At 45.2% G+C, this 20,328-nt stretch overlaps 2 protein-coding genes across 2 annotated transcripts; both read right to left on the bottom strand.

The window, feature by feature from the left end:
• Positions 1 to 9,790: 9,790 nt before the first annotated feature.
• On the bottom strand, positions 9,791 to 10,275 carry LOC102524020 (lysine-specific demethylase 4D; the record flags this gene model as incomplete). Its single annotated transcript, XM_006186519.2, is given in 2 exon segments — positions 9,791 to 10,197; positions 10,200 to 10,275. Coding segments are annotated over 2 exon segments (483 nt in total), but the record flags the coding sequence as incomplete, so codon positions are not given.
• Positions 10,276 to 13,306: 3,031 nt separating this feature from the next.
• Positions 13,307 to 15,235, bottom strand: LOC102523759 (lysine-specific demethylase 4D-like). Its single transcript, XM_032490427.1, has one exon. The coding sequence runs from the start codon at positions 15,233 to 15,235 to the stop codon at positions 13,307 to 13,309; it is 1,929 nt and encodes a 642-aa protein (XP_032346318.1).
• Between the last annotated feature and the right edge of the window lie 5,093 nt (positions 15,236 to 20,328).

Here is a 20,328-nt window from a genome sequence, read left to right on the forward strand (position 1 = left end):
GGTTAAGACAATTAAATAAAAATCTGTAAAAAAAGAAAAACACATTCAGTAGATATTTTAAAACACAACATGGAACTCTAATATGGAAAGATACATTCACCCCAATGTTCATAACAGCATTATTTACAATAGCCAAGACATGGAAACAACCTAAATGTCCACCGACAGGTGACTGGGTAAAGAAGTTGTGGTATATGTATCTATAGATATAGATAGATAGATAGATAGATAGATATACATATATACAGTGGAATACTACTCAGCCATAAAAAAGAATAAAATAATGCAATTTGCAGCAACCTGGATGGACCTGGAGATCACCATTCTAAGTGTAATAAGCCAGAAAGAGAAAGAAAAATACCATATGATATCACTCATATGTGGAATCTTAAAAAAAAAAAAAGGCACAAATGAACTTATTTACAAAGCAGAAACAGACTCACAGACATAGAAAGCAAACTTATGGTTACCAGGGGGCAAAGGGGGTGAGAAGGGATAAATTGGGAGTTGGGGACTTGCAGATACTACTATATATAAAATAGACAACAAGTTTCTACTGTAGAGCACAGGAAACTATAGTCAATATCTTGTAGTAACCTATAATGAAAAAGAATAGGAAAATGAATATATGTATATATATATGTATGAGTGAAACATTATGCTGCCCACCAGAAATTGACACACGTTGTAAACTGACTACGCTTCAGTAAAAATAAATACATACATACATACACACACACACACATGCCCCACAATACAAATTATCTTGCAATAAGAAAATAAGGGCGATGCAAAGAAAGGATGGAGTCCCAGTGGTCCATGCTAAGACCCAGGAGGTGCATAGTAGGTAACCACCCTCCTCTAGTCTGTCTTAAAAGATTTTCTTGAAAAAAACAGAAAGAAGCACAAAGAATCAGGAATTCAGCCACATTCGCTGAACTCTCCACCATCTGCCTAGACCTGCTATCTGGTTCCCCTGGCTCCTGACTGTGGCCTCCAGTGAGGACTGGATGACTTGTCATTTTTACCACATTACTGTAGGTCTCCAGATGAAGCTGCCTCCTCCTGATGCATTACGCCCCAGGCCCACTCCCCCCAAGAGCTCTGTCCACCTTCCCAAGGGCCTCGGGGTGGTGGGCTCAGTTCCCGGGTCTCTTACTGGCCTGTCCCCCGACCTTGCTCAACACAGTGAGAGCCCCCTGCCCCTTGCAGCCAGCTCTGCTATGAACGTCACCGAGCATTTGAGGCCTTTGTCTTTGCTGGATTAATCTGCTTTACACGTCCCCAGGGCCCCACAATGAGGGCATCTGTTGCAAATCTAATATTAGCAACAAACACAAGTCACATCATCTGGTATAAAGGGAATATTGAGGGAGAAACATTCAGTCACCAGCAGAGGCATGGCAGCATTAAACAAGGAGCGCTGTCAAATGCTGGGACCTTCTGGTGTCCTGGGAGGGCAGAGGGGGAGGGAGGGAAAAGCTTGGGGAGGGTAGATCCCCCTTTCTCTCCTTCTGTGCTGCTATCCTAGGGAAACAGAGTACACTCTACACAACTCCTACAGGATCTGGCCCCAGGCCAGGCAGAGAGGACACACAGGGTCTTAGATGGGGAGCATCAGACACAGCCATGGCCTAGGCCTTCAGAAGGGGTGCAGAGGTGCGACCAAACTAACAAGTCACTGAGTGAAAATCCTTTGACCACATGACTTAGAGGACCCCAGGGGTCTCCTCTTTTCTCCTCACTCCAAAAGGACAGTGAGATCATCTAGGTTAGTCACCATGGCTGGTAGAATCTCCACAACCAAACGGGCTGTTCAGAACGGGGGCATCTCTGAGCTTGGGAAATGTTTTATTTCACCCTCAGGACTTTTAAGTTTCTTTTAATTGGCTGCCAACATTTCCTTTTTATTTTCCCATAAAATTCCAAGTTTTTAGCTGCTCTGGAAAATTCAGAAATGCTGACACCCGCAGAACCCTCATTCCCACAAAATAACAATAATAGACTTGCCCCCAGGAGAGTCTTCAGCCTTACGATGGGGCACGAGCTGTCGTCCTGCCAGCAAGGCTCACTCAGATAACTGGCCTGAGCCTGGTGGGAATGGAAACTTTCCACCAGGGGTCAAAGATCTCAGAGGAAGTGTCAGGAGACATTTGGATAGGTTTTCCCCAACAGGGCAGCCTCTGGGTGCTGTGAGCAGTGGCCAGGGGTGGATGAAGGAAGGAGGGGTATCCCCATTTCAAGGAAATACAAACTCCCCCTGCACAAAACGCAAGCCCCGCGCACACAGGCTTGAGAGGGTCACTGCCAGCCAACACGGCCGGGACGCTGTGACCCGCAACAAAGAGAAACAGAAACGTTGGCCAGGAAGCCTGCGCTGAGCCTTGTCACGTGTCCACAGCTGGAATGAAGACTGAGGAATGGCGGGGGCGGGGGGGAAGAATGTGTCCTCTCCATGTCCCTCCGTCCTTCCACTGGGCCTGACCAGAAAGAAAACAAACCCGAACTCTCACTGGCACTTGCTGAAGGAACGATACTCCCATCCACCCCTGCAGCCTAACTCCCCCGGGACCAGTGCGGGGTGGGTGGGCGTCGACCGTGACCATGACCGCACATCAGTTTTCACATTTGTACTGCAGCCAGTGGAAACAGAGTTTCAGGGCAGTGGCCGGGGGCGGGGGGTTGTGGAGGCGGTTGGGGGGAACCTGGGCATCAGTCTGTTTCAAATGTGATTCCAGTGGGTTGAGGACCAGCGTGCTAGGGCGGTGCTTCTCTATCTTGAGCTTGCCTCTTAAAGTTGTAGATTCTTTTTTTAATTGAAGTATAATTGATTTACAACATTGTGTTAAATACTGGTGCACAGCATAGTGATTCAGTTATACATATATATATATATTCCTTTTCATATTCTTTTTCATTATAGGCTATTACAAGATACTGAATATGGCTTTCTTGCTGTATACAGTAGGCCTCTGTTCTTTATCTGTTTTATATATAGCAGTTTGTATGTGCTAAACCCAAATTCTTAATTACCTGTCCCCCATCCCCTCTCCCCTTTGGTAACCATAGGTTTGTTTTCTGTCTGTGAGTCTGTCTCTGTTTTGTAAATAAGTTCATTTGTGTCATTTTTTTAGATTCCATATATAAGCGATATCATATGGTATTTTTCTTTTTCTTTCTGGCTTACTTCACTTAGTATGATGATCTCTAGGTCCATCCATAGGTCCATCCATGTTGCTGCAAATGGTATTATTTCATTCTCTTTTATGGCTGAGTAGTATTCCATTGTAAATATACCACGCCTTCTTTATCCAGTCATCTGCTGAAGGGCATTTAGGTTGTCTCTATGTCTTGGCTGTTGTAAATAGTGCTGCTATGAACACTGGGTGCATGTATCTTTCCGAATTAGAGTAACCTATTCTGAGTCTTAGGTCTGCTCTGGAGTCTGAGCTTCCCAACTTCCACCAAACTCAAAGGCGATGTCTGTGTCGCAGATCCCAGCCACGCTTTGAGTGACAGAAGCTGTAGCCTTTACCTCTGTCATTCTCTTTTTAAGTACTTTAGCAGGGACAACTGCCGGTCTGTCACCTCTAAGTCTGAAAGTAATAATAGCATTAATTTTTAAAAGTCATAATAATAATAATATTGTTCAAGTAATACAAAATAAGTAATAATGATAAAAACATCAATTATAGCTCGACTTGGCTGTGTGCTTCTTGCTAAACACTGTGCTGAAGTTACACTTTTTAAAGAAATATTTTACTATACGTGAAATAATAGTTTGTTCTTACCTCGGGCTGGTTACTATTTAAAATCTTTTACTTATATTAAGTCAATTGAGCTTCACAACCACCTTCTTTTTAAAAAATTTTATTTCATTATTTTTTTTTAGTGGAGGCACTGGGGATTGAACCCAGGACCTCATGCATACTAAGCACGTGCTCTACCACATCCACCTACCCCCAGAACCACCCTCTTGTTGTAAGTACTGTTATTATCACTTCCAAAAGCAGCTGGCCAAGGTCACAAGGTTTATAAGTGCAGGGCAGGGGTTCCCACGCAGGGTGTGTGCCATGACCACTGGGTTCTCCCGGGAGCTGGGCTCTCCCAGTGCTGAGTCATTTGTCCACTCTCACTAGTCAGTGGTGGAGCTGAGCTTCCAATCTCCATCAGCCAGACTCCACACTGAGCTCTTGGAAGGCAAAGTGAACTATGGTATATAAACTGCGAGTCAGGGGTCTTGGTACATTGTGGACCCTCATAGTATGGTAACCATGTGTCCTATCTTGCTAGCCTCCTTCTTTTTACCTTTCTCCTAGAGTAGCCAGTGTGAACTGCAGACAAGTAGTTAGGGGTATGTCTCTGTCCACGGGGCTGCTTTACAAAATACCCTAAACTGGTGACTTAAACAACATTTTTCTCATGGTTCCAGAGGCTGGATGTGCAAGACCAGGGTGCCAGCATGGTCAGGTTCCTGGTGAGGGCTTGGTTCCTGGCTTACGGACAGCCACCTTCTTGCTGCAACCTCACATGGTGAAGAGAGTACTCATCTTTCTTAGAAGGACATTAATCCCATTCACGAACGCTCCACCCTCAGGATCTAGTCACTTCCCAAAGGCCCCATCTGCAAATCCCTCATCGGGGATTAGGGTGTCAAGATATGGATTTTAGTAAGACATGTTTGGGGAAGATAGTAGCGGGTAGAGAGTGGGAAGGCAGAATGGAACACAGGAAAGGGAATTGAAATGACCGGCTCCCTAAAGGAGCCGAGGGATGTCAGTGGCGTGGGTGGAGGAAGGGAGGGATTTCACAGTGAACTGCACTCACTCCTAGAGTGAAGTGGCTGGTGGGGGCATTCAAAGGCAGCCCCATGCCTCTGCAGCCCTGGCAGGACAGGAAGGCCTGGAGCAGCCGTCATTCCCTGCAAAAGTCACCTGTGCCCATTTGTCAGGCACGGCTGAGAAAAGTGATCAGGAAAGCTGCCATGGGCCCAAGAACAGACTAAAACACCTCTGAAAGCCTCATGGGCCTTTTTACTGTTCCCAGTAAAAGATATGCTTCTTCAGGGGCTCTGAAGCCAGTGGACTGGGGGGGTCCTGGCTATGGCTATGGTTGCTGGGAAGAAGCTGTGATGCAATGAAACTGCTTAGTTGTTGGTCTGTCTCCAAACAAACTGTAAACTCCGTATTATGTTTTCTTAGCATCTGGTACCAGCCTGGCCCAGGGAGGGGCCTTAACAACATTTGTTGAGTGAATAAACGGAAGTCTTGTATTGGAAGATGAGAAATACAGTTTATTCTCTGGCTCTGCAAGTTACCTGGCTCAACTCCCAGCTCAGAACTGGACACCTTATTCTAAAAGACAATTAATGGGAAAGCAATAACATTATAATAGGAACTATTCATTTATTTTAGCTATTTCTTACAATGCTAGCTCTTTTTTTCATTTCTATCGCTGGTGCCAAGTCATTGATTGAATCAACCATTGTCACTGCATCTCCACTCTACAGAGAAAATCAAGAAAGATAATAACCGATTGTATTAATCTGGTAATACAGATTATCAGATCTGAGACAAACATTGTATTATCAGATAATACAGATCTAAGATGAACCATAGGTATATATAGTAATTGGGGTCCTAGAGGGAGATGTGTAAGGACAGTCAACGTGACACCAGCACAGGAGAGGTGAGGCTAAGCCACCTAGTTACTAAGAAGCTTCTCAGCTTTCATATTCTTCTTCATTATAGGTTACTACAAGATACTGAATACAGTTCCCAGTGCTATACAGAAGAAACTTATTTATCTATTTTATATATAGTAGTTAGTATCTGCAAATCCTGAAAACGAACATGTGTGTATATGTATGACTGAACTATTATGCTGTACACCAGAAACGGACACAGCATTGTAAACTGACTAGACTTCCATGAAGAAGAATGCAAAAAAGAAGAAGTTTCTCCGGAAAAAGAAATTTATTCAGTGGACCCTTGACATTCACAGGGAATGGATCCTGAGATCTATGCAGACTCCTAATGCTAGCGCTTTACTAAATATTATCCTCATCTGAAGCCAGGATTCCTCGTGTATCGCCTCAGACCCACTGCCTGTTCAATTCTCATACCTGACCTCTCACCTGGGAGATGTGTTTCCAGAGAATTTCTGCTGCAGTCTCCCCAGGAGCTGTCGCCTTCTTTGATAGCCCTCTGCATTATTCAAATACAGGCCTCAGCAAAATTCCAAAACATTGACTGCAAGGCATTGATTTGGGGTTGCTCATAAGTTGCTGGAATGGCCATTCTCAACTGAGTGAACGCCAGTTTGCTGCTAGAGTCCCATCTAATTCAATGTGAGTCAGACACGAGCCACATTAGCTGGTACTGCACGAAACCAGAACATACACACCTCCTGTTGTCAGGATTTGTATCCGGTAGGAAAGATAGAGCCATTTCCAGGGACGGCTGTGAATTATGAGCGATTTCAAAGGCCCTGTGGTCCCCAAATTCCTCCAGGCCCAGCTCACCCTAAAACACCAATCACTCCCATCACTCAGTGGTTTTCTGGAGGAGTTTGTATTAACTAAGTAAGGACATGTGTCTCTGCCCACCCAGATCCCTGCTGCCACTCCCACCACCTTGAGCATTGTGGCGGGGGCAAGCAACTTCAAAATCCCTGCATAGCCACATCCAATGAAATCAACATCGTGGCGAAGTTATTTCTAAGTGCCTGGAAAGCACTCCTTACACACACGGAAACTGAGTGCTGTAATGGTTAATCTCTATGAATAACTCAGGGCGGCCAGGTAGTCAGACAGGCAGTCAGGCAAATTCATAACTGAGGCTATTCATAAATCTTAGAGGAGTCCCAAGACCTGAACACCAACCTCTTACAAGTTACACTTAAGCCCAGGTTCTAATGTCCATCTTACAAGTTTGGGTTTATAAGTAATAATAGTAATAGCTGATATTTATTTAGCACAAATTACGTTTGCACTGGCCTGCACTTACACTTACGTGCAGACCCTAACACAGGCACACTGTCGCGAAGAGCTCCCTTTCCCTCCACAGGGAAGCAGACAGCCAACGGAAAGACCTGATTTGTTGACAGATTACTCAACACATCGGTGTAGGAGTCTGAATAAAGGCTGGGTCTTCTGGCTCCTGACCGATTGTGAAATCTTGACCTTGCCCTGGTAACACTTCAGTGAGGACAAACACAGCAAGGAGTGGAATTTGCAAATGAGTGCGTGTGACCTTATGCACAAATAGGTGGTGGATCATGAGGGAAAAAAAAAGAAGTTTTCTACCAGTAAAAATAATGGGTGGAAGAGAGTTTGGCAGTTTTTTCCAAAACTAAATATATTCTCACCATATGATACAGTAATTTCACTCCTTGCTATTTCCTCAGATGAGTTGAAAACTTACATCCACGCCAAACCCCACACATGAATGTTTATAGTAGTTTTAGTCATGATTGCAGAAAAACTTGGAAGCAACCAAGATGTCCCTCAGCAGGTGAGTGGATAAATAAACGGTGGCACATCACACAATGGAATATTATTCAGCAATAAAAAGAAATGAGCTATAAAATCACAAAATACAGAGGAAACTTAAAAGCATGTTACTAAGTGAAAGGCATCAGTCAGAAAAGACAGCATACTGTACAATCCAACTAATGACATTATGGAAAAGGCAAAACTAAAGAGGCAGTAAAAAGATCAATGGTTGTCAGCGGTTTGGGAGGAGGGAGAGGTGCGTAGACAGAGTACAGAGGGTTTTTAGGCAATGAAACTATTCTGTATGGTTTTACAAGTGTAGATACCTGTCATTAGACTTCCTTCAAATCCATAGACTGCACAACACCAAGAGTAGACCATAAATTAACCTGCGGACTCGGGGTAGTAATGAGGTGGATGCTGGTGGAGGGGTATGTGAGAATTCTCTGTACTTTCTACTTAATTTTGCTGTGAACCACTCTGAAAAATAAAGTCTATTAATTAAAGAAAAAGTAATGGGTAAGCCTTTAGGGGTGGTGAGAAAAGTAACAACTGAGCATCAGAGAAAAAAATACATGTCCTTGGCCACGGGCTTGCCCTAGATGGCGAGAGTGTATGGATGCACATGCAAATTAACGGAGCACCTCCTACATGCCTGTCACATTTACATCCCCAGCAACTTCACAAAACTCTCACGCTGTCATTTTGGCTCAGAGGAAAATCAGTGATTTCTTGCTGAAGGTCACAAGACTTGAAAGAAGCAAAGTGCAGGTGTGAATGCTGCTCTGCTAACTCTAGGTCCAGTTCCCCCCTCTCTAAGCACTTGCTGGAAAGGTTAAAGGTGTGATAACGGAAAGGGCTGCTTTACTAAACACATCAGACTTCAGAATCAGCTTTGCACATCTGCATACCGAGCGGGTCCACCGATGGACTGAGTTTGAGGATGGAGGGAAAACACAGAACCAACCACATCAACAACATCACATTTAGTTCCTTCACCATTAAAAAAAAAAATAAGAGGCTGCAGGAGAGGTGCTAGGGAAAGAATACTAAATAGAAAATTACTATTACCATCCAGAGTAATAGCCTTTCTGGAATTTCCCATACCCAGGATGAAAGGAGATTCATCATGGACAGAATCAGGCTCTCCCGGGAGTCACCCGGGGAGTCACCCCTCTCTGCAGGAAGGAAGGAAACTTTGCAGCTGTGCAGCGGAGCCAGGGAAGATGCCTCACAGCCTGGTAACAGTGCAGGGTCATGGCTCAGGCCCAGGAAATCTGGCTCCACTTTGAAGCAGCCCCCATGGCCCTGGATGTACTGATGGGAGGACTGAACCGGTGAGACAGTGCAAAAATACAGTGGCAGGCGCAGCAGTGGGGGGACTCAGACTAGAAAGTTTTGTGCTGCTCAGGACCGGGGCCTAATCACAGCACCTCTGATCTACCGCAGCCTATCTGGGGGCCCAGCTCAGCAGCACCAACTCCCTTCACAGTCCCCCTCACTGCCCTCACTTAGCCCTTGTAACTCGTTATCTCAGGTGCCAGAGGTCACCCTGTGTAACTCCACCTTCTGCAGTTTTCTCCATCTGCAGGACCAAGCTTCCCTGGCCAACAGCCAAGTCTCAGGTCTCCAACAATACAAAAGAACCCACTGTCCATCAGAAGCTCTAACAGGAGGCAGGCAGAGCTTCCCCCACCCATCCCCTACAATAGGCATTTCCAGAGACATCAGAATCTCATGCCACAGTTCTGGTTATGCCATTAAGAGAAAGACGTCCTTCACTGAACCTCCTCGCAGGCCCTGGATGAGAACAACACAGAGACATTGTTACAATATAAGCTCTGTTCCCCAGGCCCATAAAGACCCAGGCAGGCCACCCCAAGTCTGCTTTCTTCTCTAGAGTGCATCCCAGGGACTCGGCCATCGTCCTCGCCTCTCCATGGCGAAATTCATCTTATTCCTTTATCTCCAAGACTGGCTGTAAAGGAAGATAAAATCTCCCTACTCCCTAACTCCTTGCTGCTCCAAGAATACAAAGTCTTCGTTTCTTACTGCTGCAGGAAAACAAAAGACGGCAACACACACACACACACACGCACACGCACACACACACACACACACACACACACACACACACACACACACACAATATCAGTACCTTACAAAGCTCTTGTCTTAATGTCATTAGTCTAACCTTTCCCAGAGGGTGGTTATAGGTTCCTTCTGGACTTGCCCCTCTTTTTCTATCCTCTTAAAGATGCTCACCTGAAATCTCCCTTAACTCTGATTCAGATTTCAGCAAAGATCATGCAGAATCCATATTCCCAGGTCACTGCCGAAATCGATCCAGCGCGGGGTGGCGAAATTGATGGCTTCCGCACAGTTGAAGCCGTGGTTGAAGCCAGAGTGGTAGCCATAGGGGAACGTCACCATGAACTCGCCAGCCTCCTGAGTGACCCGGCCGAACGGGATGCCGTTGTCCTTGAGGACCGTGGGCGAGATCAGAGCCACCTTGTGCCGCAGGAAGGCCCCGCAGCCCCGCGAGCTGCCCGGGAACAGCTCCTTGGCCAGGCGTTCCAGGCGCCGGCCGTGCTCCGGGGGCACCGCGTACCAGGTCTTGGGCTCCCCGAAGTGCAGGAAGTTGATGCTGTACAGGTCCATGTCCTCCGTGTGCCAGGCGAAGGCAGTCTTCCACATGCCGAATACAGGTAGGGGCTGTTGACGCCTTCGATGACCACTCCGCACTCCTGCTCCAGCAGGTCCTGAATGGTTCCCAGGTTTCAGAATTTTTACCATATAAGGAGCCATTGACTTTTAACCCCGTAATTTGATCGTAGGTATAAGCAATTCTCCGAATATTTTCCCTCCAAATCTTCAAAACCCACCTATGCCTGAGTCTGATGCTTTTAGTCCCCCCCCCCCCCCCCATGCTCCCTCACCGCTGGGGTTTTTCTTTCCCTGTAAACACACCTGCCTCCCTCTCGCCCCCTGCTGGACCAAGTGGCTATGACAATACTATCAGACATCCTGGTTTTCTACTTCTTAGCCAGACCTGTTCAGTCTTTGGATTCCATGTGAGCAATGTAATTGTGAAATGATTTTTTTTCCCACGACTGGACAAAGTGTTATTATTGTAAAACTTAGATTCCAGATGGCATGTTCCTCAGATGCTATGGTTTTAAATTAATAAGCATTGAACTCCCAAATCCCAGGAGCTGTTCTGGATGTAGCATTAGTTGCTAGAGAGCCACGTGAATCCTTATCACACAAAACGTTAAGTATTAACCCTACAACCTCAAACTCGCATGCATGTCACTCAAAATCAACAATTCTACCCTCAACTCTAAGCAACTAGAGTTATCAAAATATCTCCCAGCTTTTCGGTTCATTCAGGATCTGAATTCTAGATTCAGCAGTTTCTTGTACAAAGGAAATGGGATTTCAGCCAAAAAAAAAATTAGTGAAGATTTATGTGATGGATATGACTGAAAGAATTATTTTATTCAATCAGCCCTGATATAATTCCATTGCAGGCAGACCAATTACAGATTCCAAAATGTTCTTTTCCACTCCTTCGTTATCGTCTAAACAAAGGTCTGTCTTGCACTAAGGTAAAAGGGAGTTCTGAACATCCAGTTCCCATGTGTGTTCCAGTTCCCCCACAGCAGCCACCAATGATGCCTGGGATACTAGCCAAGCATCACAATTCAACCCGATTCTGACATCACCTATCTGGAGATAGCATCTGATCTCCCAGGTTGAGGAGCAGGTCCCACAAGACTGCCCTCCCCCCACACTTTCAGAAGCCGGTCACAAGCTCCAGGTTGTCACCTGTGCTTCCCAGCCAGCAACTACAGATTGGAAGCTCCCACCACCCTCTCCTTGGATTTCAGGCATCAGTTGCAGGTCCAGGTTGTCACCTGTACTGACCAGCTGCCTAAGTCAGAGGTTCCCACAACCCCCTCTTTGGGTTTGATTAATTTGCTAGAAGGACTCACAGAACTCAGAAAACATTTTACTTACTAGATCACTGGTTTGTATCCTTTTGTAATAACTCAGGAACAGCCAGGGGGAAATGATGCACAGGGCAAGGTATGGGGAAAGGGCACCGGGCTTCCAGACCTCTCTAGGCATGACACTGTCCCCGAATCTCTACATGTTCACCAACCCAGAAGCTCCCTCGACTTCATCCTTTTGGGGAGTTTTATGGAGGATTCACTACAAAGCACGATTGATTAAACCATTGGCCATTAGTGGCTGATTCAACCTCCAGCCTCTCTCCCTTCCTTGCAGGTCTGGGGTGGGGCTCAAAATTCCAACCTTCTAACCAAAGGATCGGTTCCCCTGGCAACCAGCCCCCATCCTTTTGTGACCTAGGGGCTTTCCAGTACCTGCGTCATTAACATAACAAAAGACACCTCTGCCACTCCCTTCACTTAGAAAATTCCAAGGCTTTTAGGAGCTAGGGACCAGGAACAGGGATGAAGACTAAATATGTATTCATATTATACATCACAAGATCACATAAGGTGACTTAAATTCTCCTATTTTTAATGTGTTCCTTTCAGCTTGTTTTATTTTCTGTAATTAACACTTTCCAAGGTTGCTTGGGTCCTCATGATTGCTATATTCTCATGGTGAAATTTAGCTTTTAGACCCTTTCATTTACCTTTGAGCCTCAATCTAGTTTGTGTGACATTAAAGATTCATGACTCCTGGTTTCTGTTTATATTTTTCTTGGTATAGCTCTGTTCTTTCACTTTTAACTTTTCTGAATCCCTTTATTTATTTATTTATTTTTTAATGTTTTTGAATTGAAGCAGTCAGTTACGACGTGTCAGTTTCTGGTGCACAGCACAACGTCCCAGTCATGCCTATGCATACATATATTCATTTTCATGTTCTTTTTCTTGAATCCCTTTGTTTTAGATTGTTAAAAAGAGAAACTGAGGTATATTAAAAGTTTATTTGTGCAAAATGTAATTCAAACTTGGCAGTCATCCGGTCTAGCAGAAAGGAGCACCGCAGAGCGGTACCGAATAAAAGACGTAGGCAGAAGGGCGTGGGAATGAGGACATTATACCAGGCAAAAGAGCAGGTGGGTGCTTGCCAGGGGACTTTCTTTCAGGGATTCTTCTGATTTTCAAAACTAAAAAAAAAAAAAAAAAAGAAAGAAAGTTGCAGCTACACATCAGGATAACAACTTTAATAAACATCAATAAAGTTACAAATATCCATGAGACAGAACTAGTGAGCAGATCCAAATGGGCAAAGGTCTAGCTAGTTTTGGCATGTGCAGTGGCCCGGGAGGTAGGGTGTGTCAGAATCCCAGCAGGGTGAGAAGCTCCTGAGGCTCCCTGTGGCTGCGGCACTGTCCACTGGTGGCCAGGATCAGTGACAGAGAGGCCCAGGTGAGACTTGGGGATGGAGGGGGCCTAGCCAGATTCTCAGTATCATCCAGTGTTGCCCCGAATTACTGTGGGGATTAGGGGCACACCCCTGCAGGGAGGTACCCTGAGGGTGCCATCAGAAACAAGCAGTGTCCATGGCATCTAGGCCAAGGCAGAGGCCAAAGGCCCATCAGTGTTCAGGAGTGGGGTGAGAATCCCTGAGAAGTACATTTCATGGCAGCTGTCCCGATGGGAAGGTCCACTTTGGAGACTGCTGGGAGCCCTGGTTGTCATAGTAGGAGAAAGCATCTGGCAGCTTCGGAAATGTGTCATTTCTTGGACATAAAGCATCTCCACTGGGGACAAGCCCAGCCCAGATTATTACTTGGCTGGGAGCTTCTGTGGTTTCTGGGGTTGAGACTCAGATAAAGACATATTTGGCAAATTCTTCAGTCATCATGGGCTCATAGATTGAAGAGCATCCATTGGTGGAGAACCCATTACAGGACTCAAGAGAGGCAGCTACCTCTAGTTTTAGCTCCAGGGAATCACAGCCAGGGATGTGGGAGATTCTGGTCTCGGCATCTGGGACCTGGTTTCTACAGGCATAAGAGTGCTCCAAACTTATAACCTCACAGAGGTTCACAGGAGCCCTGCAGTCCTCAGCTGGGTCTCTGGGGAACATTCTCTCAGTCGCAGTGACTTTGGGAGGAATCAGAGGGATGCTGTCAAGGAAACTGGCTGTAATACTGTCCAAGGATGTGAGGCACGGGCCAGGGTGCATAGGATTTTCTGGATCCAATGGGGGTCCCAAGGGTTGAAGATCAGGGGCACAGCAGCACCCAGAAGCTTTGGCAAGATGCTGGCGACTAGAGTTCCGCGGTGAAGTCTTGTGTATCAAGGGCTCACTGGCAAGGAGGCACTGAGCCTCAAGGTCCAAAAGGCGCCTCTTAGCCCGGGCTCCGACAGTCGGCTCACGAATCCCCTGTTCCCGTGGACGCCGAGTAGGACCACATCTGCCTGTTGGTTGGAGATCAGGGATGGATGGACCTGGGGTAGGCGGCAGGGTCAGGCCAGGCTCCGTGGAGTTGCTGGTGGATGGAGGCCTGAGGTGGGCGACAGAAGAACCCCAAGCCAGCGAGGGGCCCGGAGACTCCGGACACACAGGGGCACTCCGGCAGGTCCCATTACCCAGGACCACAAATCTCGACGGGGCGCGGGGGCGCTGGCGCTGCTTCAGCCCCAGTACGGCATCGGCCGGCACACGGACGTCCCTCCAGGCGCTCAGGCCCTGGCCGCCAGGCGCCGTGGGCCCCGTGTGGTCCACCACCGCCCGGTCCTGCCCGCGTTTCCACAGCTCATAGCGCTCGGGCTGCAGGATGCGCACGAACGCGTCCATGGAGAAGGACACCCGCGCCTCCCCGCAGCTGCACTGCGAGGCCACCTTGCCATAGTCGATCCAGCGCGGGGTGGCGAAATTGATGGCTTCCGCACAGTTGAAGCCGTGGTTGAAGCCAGAGTGGTAGCCATAGGGGAACGTCACCATGAACTCGCCAGCCTCCTGAGTGACCCGGCCGAACGGGATGCCGTTGTCCTTGAGGACCGTGGGCGAGATCAGAGCCACCTTGTGCCGCAGGAAGGCCCCGCAGCCCCGCGAGCTGCCCGGGAACAGCTCCTTGGCCAGGCGTTCCAGGCGCCGGCCGTGCTCCGGGGGCACCGCGTACCAGGTCTTGGGCTCCCCGAAGTGCAGGAAGTTGATGCTGTACAGGTCCATGTCCTCCGTGTGCCAGGCGAAGGCGGTCTTCCACATGCCGAAGTACAGGTAGGGGCTGTTGACGCCTTCGATGACCACTCCGCACTCCTGCTCCAGCAGGTCCTGAATGGTTCCCAGGTGACCCAGGTTCCACTCTTTGGTGTTTTCATCAAATAAGGAGCCACTGATGTCCGCGCCGTAGATCGGGGAATCATAGCCGCGTGTTTTCCAGTATTTGCGCTCCAGATCATCAAAATCATAGTACAGCGGAGTCTGGTATCTGTCGCTGTTGGTTAAGCGGCGATACTCGCTCACGGTCATGGCCTTCTTCTTTCTGTGGTATTGAGTAAACACACCTGCCTTGCCAGTGACCACCTGCTGGAGGGGAGTGGCTATTAAGATGTCATCGATGTCATCGTAGGTCTGCCTGGCTTTCCAGCCTTTGGGTGGGATTACCTTGGCCAGGCCCGCTCGGTGTGCACCTTGGGATTCCATGTAGGCTATGTATTTGTTGAAATCTTGGAATTCTTCCGTGGTTGGGCGGAAGGTCATAATCGCACACCTTGGGTTCTGGGGACCAAGGTGCTTGGCCCTCATGGCTGCACTAGGATGAGCAGCAGACTCCCAGGCTCTCAGGCAGGCTTCAGACACCTGAGGATGCTGGGGACGGATGTCGTCTCTGTTCTTTGTTAATCATTAGAAAAGTTACGATATATCTGTGGGGCAGTAACTGGGACTTGAACTTGTCAACAAGCGAGGTGCTGTCTCTTCTTCCAGGCTTGTCGATCCAGCAGAGGGACTCCAGGCTGGTCAGTATTTTGTGCCGAAAGGAGAGAATATTTCCCAGTGGAGAAGGCTCTCTGAGCCAAGTCGTGCCTCAGCCTGCAGCTCTGCGAGTCTCCTCCGTTAGGGGGATAAGAGCCTCCGAGGCAGACCCACAGGCTTGAGTGCGTGGGTGACGTCTCACCTCACTGCAGCAGGATGTCTCTTCCTGGAAGTTTCAAAGCCAAACCTAAAGAAAGGAATACAGAATATGTGAAAGTAAGTGCATGCATGACAATAGAAACATTGATTTTACAGCACATTATAAAATATTGGTATAGCAATGCTAATTTCAAAATTAGAATTTAAGGGCAAAAATTACACTTTTGCTAAGAATGCAATTTGGTGCAGCCACTATGGAATACGGTATGGCAATTTCTCCAAAAATTAAGAGAATTCCCATATGATTCAGCAATCCCACTTCTGGGTATATATCTAAAGGAAATAAAAAACCTTATATCCAAGAGATATCTGCAGTATCACTAAATGAGGTGTTCTTTTCTGAAAATCTTTGTGATTTTTCCAAGAAAATGTTAAAAACACTCAATTCCACAGGTTTAAAAACAGTTTAAAAATAAAAACTAGGAACTTGATATCCCAATGTGTGCTTCTCTCTCTCCCTCTCTCTCTCTGTTATATGTTTATATTCATGTATATATACACACACACACACACACACACAGAAATACATAGGTAACTACAGTCACTTCTTTAAACTTGTGACATAAAAATATCTCTTTAGCTCACAGGCACAATTAATAGTAATACAGTGACCCACCTGCTACCAACACAATCTGGATTCCAGGTGGAGGTATTCAGGGACCCAGAGAGGAGGTATTCAGGGACCCAGAGAGATGGCGCTGTCTTGGCAGCTAGCCTCCAAATGCAGACCCCCGTCCTTATTCCCCTGGCTTTATACCTGGGCCAGGGTTTAATCTGATCAGCATCAATCATCTGGAATCACGTGACTAGGGTCCTGGCTCCTCACCTCACTTTGTCCATCCCCTTGGTTTCCTTAAACCAATCTTAAAGCGAACTAAGAGTTTGAAAGGAAAGAAAAGGAAAAGTCAAACCATACAAATATTATTAAACGAAAGAAACCTGGTCTAGCCCAATTAATATCAAATATATTTATAAGATTAAAGATGGACATCTCATTGTTATCAAAAGAAAATCTCGCAGCGTAAATATTACAGCGATGCACTTCACACACCTACCCACACATGGCACTGAGACATGCACTACAAACACTGAGAATTACGAGGTAAGACTGACATATTTGCAGTCGTGGTCAGAAGTCTTGACCACATACAAAATTGAAACTCCACAATTAAAAAAATGAACCCAACCCCATTTATTTAAAAGTTAATATCCACAGAGTGTCCACAGTAATATCCACGTAATAGCAAAAATCTATTGATTTTTATGTTGAACTCAAGGGACTAGTAAAAGCAAAACAAGCAAACAAAACCCCCCAGCATTATGCCAAAGAAAAGGAAAGATTAAAAAAAAAATGATAGAATGATTTAAAAAACAAAAGGGAAAACAACCATATACAAAAATAGAAATGTTACTAAAAGAGAAATGTGACACAATAAATAAAATAAAAGAAAGAATGAACTGGCTATACTGATAAAGGAAATAAAGTTTCCAGGAGGCTAGCGGGAAATAAAGGTGAGCCTGGAACATCCTGTAGGTCTTGAAACTAAGAACATGCTAAAAACAAAGGCAATGATGTGGGCACATCAAAGGGCCACATGAAACAGAGGACAGAGCCCCAGTGGCCAAAGTTAAACCAATTTCAGCATCATTCAGCTGAATGATGACCCAAAAAGTATAAAATAAATGTCTATGACCTCATGATTATATAAATGGTTGATGAAATTAAAATTGAGAAGAGACAAATTATCTTCACTACAGAAGATTCCAAATAAATTACATACTACTTCACCCTAAAGGAAGAAAGTGTTCACACCCTGCTCCCTGAGTGACAGCAGCAGGTACAGAGTGGGAAGTGGAGGTGGGGGGTGTGGGGAAGGGCAGGTAACTTTATAAAGGAGGCACCTGCCAAACACTGTTGCACTCTGGTCAAGGTTAAGAGCCATAAATTCCAAGGATAGTGTTTGTCCTTGATGTGACGTGATTAAAATATGATAAAATTACTTCTGTAATCTTCTTCCAAAAAATGCAGAAAGCCCAGCTAATCATCAGAAAAGCCTCAGACAAATTCCAATAGAGGGGCATCCTGTAATATTTACGACCAGCATTCCTCCAAATGTTCACATTTCTATATAAACATTTTGTTGAAAACAAGGAAAGTATGAGACCTTGTTACAGCCGAGAGAAAACTAAGACATAAAAACTAAGCATAATTTGGTGTGTGGATGAGATTTTGGAACAGAAAACAAACGTTGGGTAAAAACAGAGGAAATCTGAACACATTATAGGCTTTGGTAAACAATAACATCTTGATATCAGTTCATTAATTATAATAAATGTACCATAGGAATTGAACTGTTACATAGGGGGAAATGTCAGTGGAGTCAGATGGGAACCCTATGAACCACGTGCTCAATTTTCTGTAAATCTAAAAGTGTCCTGAAAAATTAAGTATATCTAAATAAAATAAATAATAAACAAGAGACGGCATCAATAAACATTATCAAAATGAAAAAAGGAGAAATATAATCTAGATTTTTGAAAGTCTATAAAACAACAAACTATAAACCAAATGATTGTATGAACCACCACGTGACAATTTTTTAGAGCATTTTAAAAATCATTTTAAAATTATGAAATATAAAGTGCTTGTAAAAATCTATTAAGCATATATGTACAATTTAACAAACCACTTTAGGGTGAACAAAAGTGGCACCAACACCTGGGTCAAGAGATCCAATGTTGCCAGGCGCAGGGCAGCCTGGCTTGTGCTTTTCCTCCCAGATTACAGCCCCCTAGCCTCCTAGACTGAACTCATCCTAACTATTGGCATAGTAATTTTGATAAATATTTTAATATTATAACTGGGTCCATTTTTGGAAACTTTTTGTAACCTTATATGAATACAATTGTATTTCTGCACTTTAATGTATTCTTTTGGTGTATTTTTCTAATTGATGTTGTTGCAGGTAGCTGGACTTTGTTCTGTTTCAGGGCGGTAAAGTATTCAACCAGACAAACTTGCCACAGTCTTTCCAAAGGGGACCTCCTATAGTATTGCTCTGAAAATTCTCTGACATGTATAACGAAGCTCATGTACATTCATGTCTAAAAGTGGACCTTTGGCTACAGAATGAGTAAATTCAAACTTTCATCTCGCCAAACAGCTTTCCAACAGTTTTCCCCAGTGTACACACTCTCTTGCTGCACGTGAGGGTGCTCATTGCTCTTCACTGTTGCAAAGCTTTAGGGATTATCAACCTTTTTAGTTCTAGCTCATCAGGTGAGGGCATAGAGAGCTCGCATAGCAATTTGCATTCCCTCGATTACTGCTGAGGGTGAAAACCTTTTTCTGATATTTGTTGGCTGATTGGATCTGTTCCTTTATGAAGTGCATAATCAAGCATTTTGTCCATCTTTCTCTCTTTGTAGTACTTGTATGCTCTGTTTATCAGTTCTTGACTGACTACGAGGAGTATGTTATCTGTTCTCCATCTTTGATTTGTCTTTTCACTCTCTTTTTCACATCTTTTGATAAACAGATGTCACTCTTTATCTCTAATAGAACCAATGTTATGAAAAGTAGTTAATACATGGTGACTATCTAATGCCAGACACTGTTCAATGCATTCTATATAGAATAACTTATTTAATCTTCATAATGACCCTATAAGGTAAATCCTGTCAACCCTATTTCTCATAAGAGGAAACTGCATCAAGGAGATAGTGAGAATCTTGCTCAAGATGAGAGATCTAGTAAGTAGTAAAGCACTTGAGCAAAAATCTCTGAGATGATTCCTTCAAAGAGAAACAAAGGAGGGGCAACTTCTAGGGGACAGTACAGCTCAGTGCTACAGTGTAATGCCTAGCATGCACAAGGTCCTGGGTTCAATCCCCAGTACCTCTACTGAAAAAAATAAAAATTAATTAATTAAATTCTCCCCTCCCAAAAAAGCAGGAAAATAAAATAAAAACAGATTTGGAAAATGTCTCTGATCAGAAGGATTTTTTTAAGAAAAGAGTGGGGACTTCTCCCCTATCAAACTGTAATACTTGAGCTGCAATGGACAAATACATGTATGTACAGAATGGAGAGGTCAAACACAGACACATGTATATGTGGGAATCTGACTAAGATGGAGGTGGTGCATCAAACCAATGGGGAAGAATGGACTATTCAACATGTGGTAGCGGTATTGGCAATAACTCTTTCTTTTTGGTGGGGCGGGGAGGGGGAGGCATAGAGCTCTAACTCATACTACTTACGGAAGTAAACTTAAATATGTAGGTCATACTGTTTCAAACTTCCAGTGCCTTCTTATTTAAAGTTGAAAAAACACAAATACTTACAGTAAGCGACAAGGTCCTACATACCCTAGACCCCGCCTCTCTCCTTCTTCCTCTCTGTGCCCCAGGCACAAATGAGCTTCCCTTCTAGCCCTGGAAGGAAAAAACCACCCAGGTCCATGGCAGGCCTGTTACATCTGCGCTTTCCTCTAAATGGAAATCTGCTCTGGACCTTCCTTCCTGTCAGCTGGGACTCGGAAAGGTCTCCTGCTCTGTGACGCTTTCCCTGACCACCTGAACCAGCCTGGCTCCTGCCCACTCTGCTCTGGCATCCATCCCCTCCCCTTTCATTCCTTCACAGCACACATCACTGACTGAAATGATCTTGTTCACTTCCTTGTGGGCGTGTTTATGGGGACGAA

The sequence above is a fragment of the Camelus ferus genome, chromosome 10, assembly GCF_009834535.1.
Source record: "Camelus ferus isolate YT-003-E chromosome 10, BCGSAC_Cfer_1.0, whole genome shotgun sequence".
Lineage (NCBI taxonomy): Eukaryota > Metazoa > Chordata > Mammalia > Artiodactyla > Camelidae > Camelus > Camelus ferus.

Bases quoted from the DNA above. Each gene is read 5' to 3' on its own strand.
- LOC102523759 (XM_032490427.1), bottom strand. From the start codon at position 15,235: ATGAGGGCCAAGCACCTTGGTCCCCAGAACCCAAGGTGTGCGATTATG.